At 36.7% G+C, this 9,063-nt stretch overlaps 1 protein-coding gene and 1 long non-coding RNA gene across 3 annotated transcripts in view; one reads left to right on the top strand and one right to left on the bottom strand.

Moving 5' to 3' along the window:
• The window catches only part of LOC106883730 (conserved oligomeric Golgi complex subunit 6), a 62,313-nt gene that overhangs the window by 47,177 nt on the left and 6,073 nt on the right, over window positions 1–9,063 (bottom strand). For both annotated transcript variants that reach the window (XM_052976443.1, XM_052976445.1), the window contains exons 2-3: window positions 2,039–2,182; window positions 780–851 (exon numbers count right to left, since the gene is read on the bottom strand). In XM_052976443.1, coding sequence (XP_052832403.1) covers window positions 780–851; window positions 2,039–2,182 — 216 coding nt within the window. The remainder of the gene's footprint in view (window positions 1–779; window positions 852–2,038; window positions 2,183–9,063) is intronic.
• The window catches only part of LOC128250716 (uncharacterized), a 4,744-nt gene continuing 2,152 nt past the window's right edge, over window positions 6,472–9,063 (top strand). The window contains exon 1 of the long non-coding RNA XR_008266723.1: window positions 6,472–8,398. This is a non-coding gene — a long non-coding RNA (uncharacterized LOC128250716). The remainder of the gene's footprint in view (window positions 8,399–9,063) is intronic.

Here is a 9,063-nt window from a genome sequence, read left to right as displayed (position 1 = left end):
GTGTGTGTGTGTGTGTGTGTGTGTGCGTGTGTCTTTGTGTCTGTGTAATAATAATAACACACACACCGGTTCAATTCCACTTCTTTACCGTTAGTCAATTAGTTAAATATCTAACCAACCAACTAATCAATCATTTGTTTAATGTGATGGTTAAACAATCAACCGGTTGTTTGTTAGTCAAAGTTTTTTCGTTGTTTTCTTTCACAACCTTTTTCAGTGACTTAGTGACTTCCCTTCTCACTCAACTAACAATAAAGAAGTGGAATTGAACCTGTGACTGTGTCATTATTATTGGCATACTGACCCTCCCAAGACACAATAAAATTACAGCTTTATGTTCTGAGTTCAAATTCTGCCAAGTTGACTTTGCCTTTCATCCTTTCAGGTTAATAAAAAGAGTTCCAGCTGAGCTCTGGGATAAATGTAATCAGCTCCCCCACCCGCCTCCTCCAAAATTTCAGACCTTGTGCCAATAGTAGAAAGAAATATTATAATGTTTATTTCTATAAACTGACTTTAAATCATTTTTTTTCATGATTATTTCAATTATTAGAAAACCTCTGTAAAGTATTTTACAAGCCAAAATAGGACAAAAGGACCATGACTTTGGCAGCGTGTAATAAAGGTCTATGGTTGATTGCATGGCAAGATAGAGGAACATAGCAGGTGGGAATGATGACATTGGCAGTGAAGATAATGATGGTGGTGATGATGATGGTGGTGATGACATTGACAGTGAAGACAATGATGGTGGTGATGATGATGGTGTCTCCATTTACCTTTAATCTGTTGGTCATGTCCTGGCAGCACTCATTCATACTTTTCACTTCTTGGTAAACACTATTCAGTTGCTGTGAATGAAAAAATAATTGGAAATATAACACAAACCATGACAATGACAAAAGAAGTGGCTGAAGTGTTAAAATGATGGATAGAACGTCCCTCACTTATCTGTTCTGAGTTCAAATCCTACCAAGGTCAACTTTGCCTTTGATCCTTTTGGTGTCAATGACAAAAGTACTTGTCCAGGGATGTTAGAATTGTTAGAGCATCTGACATGATGTCTTGTGGTATCTGTGCATTCTGAGTTCAAATCCCACCCTGTCACCAAGAAACAGTGACATTTCTAACAGAAACAGCTCCCATGTTTATATATACATAACTTTCACATCAACACAACTCTTGTGTCTAGACAACTCTCACAACTATACAACTCTCACATTTAAACAACTATGCCATTTATGTAGCTGTCCCATCTATATATCTATCATGTCTGCACAGCTCTTATGTTAACAGAGCTTTTGTGACCACACAGAACTCTCACAGCTTTCACAACAATCACAATGTAGCTATCTCAGCTACATTGTAGAGACAGCTATATATTGTTTTTAATTGCTCAGTTAGGTGGAAAGGCAGTGCCCATTACCCTTTAGAGGGCCATCAAAATTGGTGGGAAGGAGGAGATATCCTAAAACCAGAAACCTGCTCCAAATGTTTGCAACAGACTGGACTGTTAGCAGAACCTAAAAGTGCCAGCTGATGGTGTTAAACATGGCAATGGATTAGTCTACTACTTTTGAAGGCCATAGCAGAATTTCAACTCAGAATGCAAAAACCAGAGCTAACATTGCAAAGCATCCTGTCTGACACTCTAACAATTCTACCAGTTCACTACTCTAGGCTGGTACTTTATATATTGACCTCAGAAGAATAAAATGCAAAGCTAACATCAGTAGAATTTGAACTCAGTATGTAAAGATGATGAAATAAATGTAGCTTTCACATCAACATAGCTATGCAGCTCTTATATTTGCACAGAACTTACACTTACAAAGCTTTCATATCTCTATAGTTCTCATAGCAAGAGATGTACACAGCTCTCACAGCCACATCACTCTAAAAACCATGTAATTCTCATGTCTACACAGTCCCTCCAACAACATAACTTTCACAATATACCTCTCACATTGACAGCTTTCACAACCAGGTAGCCACCACAACACTGCAACTCTCACACCAATGAATAAGTAAAACTTACTTCTTCAACAACATTGAAAGCCTCTACAAATTCTTCATTTATTGATAAATTTCGTCTTTCAATGTCACTGCGCAAGTTCCTACGTGTTCGCAAGCTATTCTCAACAAAAAATGTTGACAGGGCTTTTAAAGCCTCCAGCATTTCCTGAAATGACAGAAAACATATAATATAGTTGCCTTCAATAACAAGAAGAGTTAATTTAAAAGACCAGAGGAGAAGTATTCCAGGAAAATATTATGATCGGTTGAAAACTAAAGAACGAAAATGTATAACACCTTAACTTCTGGAGTTTGGAATAAACAAAAAAGCCAAACATGATGCAGGCGTCGTGGGTGTGTGGTAAGAAGTCTGCTTCCTAACCATATGGTTCTGGGTTCGGTAGCACCTTAGACAAGTGTCTTCTACTATGGCCTCAAACCAAAGCCTTGTGAGTGAATAAGAGAAATCAAATGCAGCATGCATGTTAGTTTGGACATGTAATGCATATCAATGAAGACAGCTGTATAAAGAAGTGCCAATCACTGAAAATGCATGGTACTTGTGGAAGAGGGAGACCCGGGAAGACTTGGGATGAAGTGGTGAGGACCAATCTCAGGACGATAGACAGAAACTGAAAGAAGTCTATCATACGAAAATAATCAGAAATGTTCTCTGTGGGACAAGCCTATTGTAGTTCAGGCTTCTGCCACTAGAAACTATTTGATGCAACCCTCAGGCATCAGTCTGCTAACCAGTGTTGTTTGATGAAGTCACACTGCCACATGGCGCACCTTAGTTTTGCAGTGCTTCTGCCCTGACCGTCAATTTTTGTGATGGCTGAAACAAAGGAACAGCATGCTTCCATGAAATTCTGTTTTCTGCTGGGGAAAACGTTGGCCAAAACAGTTGTCATGCTTCAAACAGCTTACAAGGACGATGCCATGAGAAAAACACAAGCTTACAAGTGGTTTCCATGTTTTAGGAATGGTCACTTGTTGCTTGAAGACCAATCTTATTTAGGACAGCTATTAACCTCCCAAACGAATGAAAACATCATGAAAATTCATGAACTGATCTTGGAGGACCATCACCAAGCAATTGACAAACTTGTTGATATGATCTTTTGTGTCCTGAAGCTCCTGCCAACAAATTTTGAGTGAGGAATTATTAATGAAAAGAGTTGCAGCAAAATTTGTGCCTCGCTTGCTCACGGATTATCAAAAACAATCACGACTGAATGCATGTCATGAACTGAAAGAACAATTGGAAGTTGATCTGGACATTTTTCACTGGTGATGAAAGCTGATACTACAGAATTTGCAAATGTGAAAGAGATGAAGAAAAACAGGACGGAGATGTTAAAAGGCATCATTTTCCAAGAGTTCTAGGACTGCTTCAAACAGTAGAAAACGCATCTGGACCAATGCATTGCTTCAAATGGAGAATACTTTGAAGGTGGTAAAAGTGTAAACATGTAAAACTAAGTGAATAAAATAATACTGCAAAAGTCCTGTTTCTTTTGGGTATCTCCTCGTATGTGTGTGTGTGTGTGTGTGTGTTTATGTCATCATTGCTTGACAACTGGTGTGTGTTGGTTTGTTTATGACCCCATAACTCAGCTGTTCAGAAAAAAAGACTGATAGAATAAGTGCCAGGTTTTAAAAAATAAGTCCTGGTGTCAATTCATTTGATTGCATATTCATTAAAGTGGTGCCCCAGCATGACCACAGTCTAATAACTGAAACAAGTAAAAGATAAAAGATGGTGGCTTCGACTAACAGAAACAGGAACCAAATCTCCTTGAACCCTTTAAATACAAACCTGACTAAAACCATCTCGTGTTTTCTGATACAAATTTCCAATTTAAAAATGATTTTAACTGGAAATTTGTATCATTGATTTAAATTAAAATCTTCAACAAAATATGATATTAATTTATGTTCCAAATGTCAACTTAATAACGACAAAGTTATCTTATTAAAATGATGATGATGATGATGATGATGATAATAATAATAATAATAATAATAACAACAACAACATCGAAAAGTACCTTAGAAATGAGAACCCAGGTTCGAAATTTCCCCAAGACACCTGATGAAGGCTGGAGGGTATATCAGCCGAAAAGTTGTGTTAACAACAAACAAAATGAGGACAAATATCCGTCAAATGTAAATAATGAAAATAATGTACATAATTCCTCATCTCTTAAATATAGAACTGCAATAGGCAAACATTTCTGTCATAATTCAGGCACAAAGAAGTTGTTTATCATCTCAATGTAATGCTCAAAGTTCACAATAACAGCATTTTCATTATTGTCTTCAAACAAGTAAGGACCAATGACGGCAGCTTTTCCAACAGCACACCAGACCATCACTTTTGGGCTGTGCAGTGGTCTTTCGTGCAGTTCTCTTGGATTTCCATGAGCCTAATAATAACAATTCTGTTGATTCACCATACCATTGAGATAAAAATGAGCATCATTCATTAACAAAATGAGGTTATCATTTGCCTCAAAAATTGCTTCCATCTGAACTGTGGAGTTAAGCTGTGCATAGTCCCATTGTTTCAACTGTTGCCCAATGACCAATTTGTAGGGATGGAAATGCAGGCCTTCATGCAAAATATGCCTTACTGACCGATTACCAATGCTAAATTCAGTGAAAAGCCTCTGAGCAGAGCGATTCGGACTCCATATCAAAGCTTGTCTGATGTGTTCCACCTTTTCCAAGTTCCATACCCTTTGTGGCACCCCCACCATTCATTAGTGTACCTCATGTACGAAGTGCATTCATCCAATATAAGATTGTATTATGTGTGGGAACAGCCTGATTTCGGTGAATACTGAAGTGGCACCAAAACTCAAACTGAACTGCTGTGACAGACTCGTTATTCTTCATGTAACTGTCATAGGCAAACACGCAATGCTCTAAAGACCACAGTGCCATGGCCTCACCTGCAAAGGAAAAAATGCTAAGACACCATGGACCTGTCAGACACATATCCCTCCCACTGGGGCTGAGTAACAGCCGTTTCAAAAACGTCTGTCCTCTCTGCCCCACCCTGTAATATGAAGTAAAACAGTAGAATCTGAGTAAACTAGTCATAGTCAGTATTGGAAAAACACAATACGGATATATATTCCCATTTAAAGTGGGTGTTCTGTTAGAATTAACTTTACTGTGATAGATGCCACGAGAGAAACCCTCATATAGGCTTTGGTGCAAAAAGCATGCTTGTTTATATCAGCACTAGAGTTGGTGGGGATTTATCTCCCCATGATATAAACAAAAGATGCATTTTGCACCAAAAACCTATATGGGAGTTTCTCTCATGGTATCTACTGTTATATAGTTTATTTTAACTGAACATCTATGTGGGAAGAAATATCTCAGTATTAATACTGCTCTTATATATATAGGGAGAATTCACAAAAAAAACAACAGGCGAAGACAGGTGGTGTTGAAAACAAATAGATGTATTAGTATAACGCTCGGGAATTGAGAAAGTCTTTAACGTATCAAGCCTACGCTCTTCTACAGAGAGGAACTCGGAAAGAAACAAGGAGAGAAAAAATGTGTGTAGTGGTCAGCGATCTATCATATATATATATATATATATTAATATTTTTTTTTATATTATATATTTTTTAATATATATTTTATATACATATTTTAATTTTTTATATTTTGCTAATATATATTTTTTAACAAGCTCACTAGCTAGTTCTGGCACTGTTATTCTACATATCATTAGCAGGCAATGATTCACTGCTTTCTCTAGTGGTTGAGAGGCCATCACCAATGAGACCAAGGAAAGTGGAAATTACATGATCTGGTGGTCTCAGCACTGGAGTTGGTGGGGATTTATCTCTCCATGATATAAACAAATGTGCATTTTGCACCTATATGATAGCTTCTCTCATGGTATCTACTATTATATAGCTTGTTTTAACTGAACATTCAGGCTTAAGCGGGAATAAATATTACCTCTCTGTATTAACACTGCCTCTATAGCTAATATATATTTTTTAACAAGCTCACTGGCTAAATATGACACCAGTGCCTGTCCAGACACTGGTTTTCTACATAGCGCTAGCAGGAAATGAATCACTGATGAGACCAAGGAAGGCTGAAATTACATGATCTGGTGGTCTCAGCACTGGAGTTGATTGGAACTTATCTCCCCACTAGCATTTTACACCAAAAGCCTATGAGACGTTCTCTCATGGTTTCTACCACAGTAACGTTTGTTCTAACAGAACATTTACGTTTATGTGAAAGTAAATATTTCCTCTCGCTAATTATACTGCCTCCGTCGTTAATATACAATACAAATAGTTCAAACAGTCAGGAAGAAGGAGAGAAGTCTAACTTTTGGATGTTTGTCCTTCTTTGGAAGAGAGAGGTAGGGAGGGAAAACCAATCACGAATTTTGAAGCCTAATGATAAGACTGTTCTCTCTTTAAAAACGTCAAATGTCCGAAACGTCAGATTTTTCTTCATCACAACACAAACTTACTGCACTGTTTGAACTGTTTAAAAAATTAAGCCAAAAATCACTTGAATATTAGGAAAACAAGAATATGACAAATAATAAACGTATTCACATCACCGAAGACTAGGTTTGAGCATTATCTTGTATAGAATTACCTAGTAATAACACATTTTGATTCAACCTAACGAAAGCACTTTTTTATGTAGTCGCTTAAGTGGCTAGAAATAACAGCTAAAATTTTCTTCAAATCACATCTTACTGTCTTTAAGAAGGCTAAAGTCACACTGGATAATACAGTCCTAGAAATACTACGTCCAAGGAAGAGACAAGATGTAACAACCTGAATGCCATTGATGATAGTTCAACAGGATCAGGTTCATCTTGGGAGTAAAAAGAAAAATATAGTCAACCTAAAAGCTGCCGTCCAAACAAGAAAAACACATTGCAAACGTGAAATGTCAATCATCCCAACCAAACAGGACACCGACGTAAAAACTTTATTACACATTGAAAGAAAATGTTAGACAAGATAAACAGAAATTTAATTTGGGAGTAATACGAACATTAAATTTTAAAATGGAAGATTGACAGCCGGCAATAAATGAAACACCCAGAACTTTTACAGCCTGATACTTATTTTATTGATGCTCCAAGTTAGGGATATAAACGGACGCAATATAAACTACAAACAAGAACACATACAAACCCACACATACATACAAGTAACAAGCTTCAGCAATCAACACAACGGAACAACTTCACACAATACTCCAAAAGGAAATAATATATACTATTCGATCGCTTTGGATGAATCGACTAATGGTGATACTGATTCGACGCAGATTCTATACTTCATTTGGGCCGTAACAGAAGATTTTATATGCTATGAAGAGTTTCTGGCATTCGGCACTCTTACAGGAATAGATATCTTCACAAATTTTCAAGATAAATGTCGTGAAATTGGATTGAATTTGGTTAATTTAGCGACTGTATGTAGAGACAGTGTACCGTCCATGGCAGGAAAACATGAAGGGTTTATTGCACGAATAGAAAAATAAGTAATATCAGATCCAGATGCTCTCATTTCTTATCATTGTATCCTTACATCAACAAAATCTCTTTGCTTACATCAGCAAAATCTACAATTTTAAGTGACACTTGGCAACAAGTTATAAGTATTGTTAACTATATTTGTGTAAATGCAACACGGCATCATCCGTTTCATAACAGGCTTAAGTTGAACGAAGAATTATTCAGTGTGGATTTGCCGTATCATTCTAAAGTGCATAAAACCATGTCGTTATATATGTGGCAAAAAAATCCAAGCATTTCGAAAAAAGCTATCTTTTTTCAAAATTTATCTTCTTCGAAAGGAAATTTCGGATGAACATTTTCATGGAAGAAAGGAAGATTCATGGAAATCATTTGAAGACTACGCAGCTGTTATAGACTTATTAATTGGATAATACCATGGAAGGTTCACTGACTTTGAGAATCATGACATCACGCTCAAATTAACATTTCGGCCCCATCTTGTTGATGTCTCCAAGGCTCCTAAAGAACTACAGATGGAATTGATTGAGCTCTCAGAAGATGACATTTTAAAGTTCTTATTCGACGCTAAGAAAGATCCGATTGAAATATGGGGAAAAATGCAATGCCCATGTTTTTGGCAACAGGCACGAAAAATGTTTTCCTGCTTTTCAACCACTTATTACTGCGAACCTACATTCTCCTACCAAACCAAAATTAAGACGTCCGTAAGGTCACAAATGATGGATACCCATCTAGAGGATCAGCTGAAACTGCAGACCTCCATGCTGCAACCAAATATTCAAATGCTTTCCTACAAAGAAGCAGTCACAACAAAGTCATTAGAAGGTTAGTTAACATTAGAATTAACATATCTTTTTATGTTTTTTATTAAAGTTAATTAGTACACAGTACAATATCTAATTGAAGTTTCTTGAATGAAGCCTAATTAGATTACAACTAACTTAATGAGGCCTTCCAACGCGAAAAGATTTCCCACGTCTGATCTAGAGGGTGGGGTGTAAACAACAGCATCGTCAATCTTTCGTTCTAACAATATGAAAAACACATTGCAAATATGAATTGTCAAACACATTGCAAATGTCAGTCATCTCAACCAAACTAGACACGAACGTAAAAACGTTATTACATATTGAAAGAAAATGTGGATAGAATAAAAACAAGATAAACAGAGATTTAATTTGGGAGTAATACGAACACTAGATTTTAAAATGGAAAATTGACAGCGGGCAATAAATGAAACAACCTGTGCTTTTATAGCCCGATACTTATTTTATTGATCATCTTTTGTTGATGCTCTAAGTTGGGGATATAAACGAACACAATATAACAAGAACACATACACACCCACACATATTTACAAAGACCACAAGCTTCCGCAATATCGCTTGTCAATGACTTCTACGTGTTTTTACACTAAACTTTCTCGTGCCTATAAATTACAGCCTGCCCACGAACTGGCAACACACACACACACACATATATATATATAT

Source organism: Octopus bimaculoides, chromosome 24 (genome assembly GCF_001194135.2).
Source record: "Octopus bimaculoides isolate UCB-OBI-ISO-001 chromosome 24, ASM119413v2, whole genome shotgun sequence".
In the NCBI taxonomy this organism is placed as follows: domain Eukaryota; kingdom Metazoa; phylum Mollusca; class Cephalopoda; order Octopoda; family Octopodidae; genus Octopus; species Octopus bimaculoides.
Note: the sequence above shows the minus strand (reverse complement) of the source record. Positions and strands in the feature narration are given on the sequence as shown.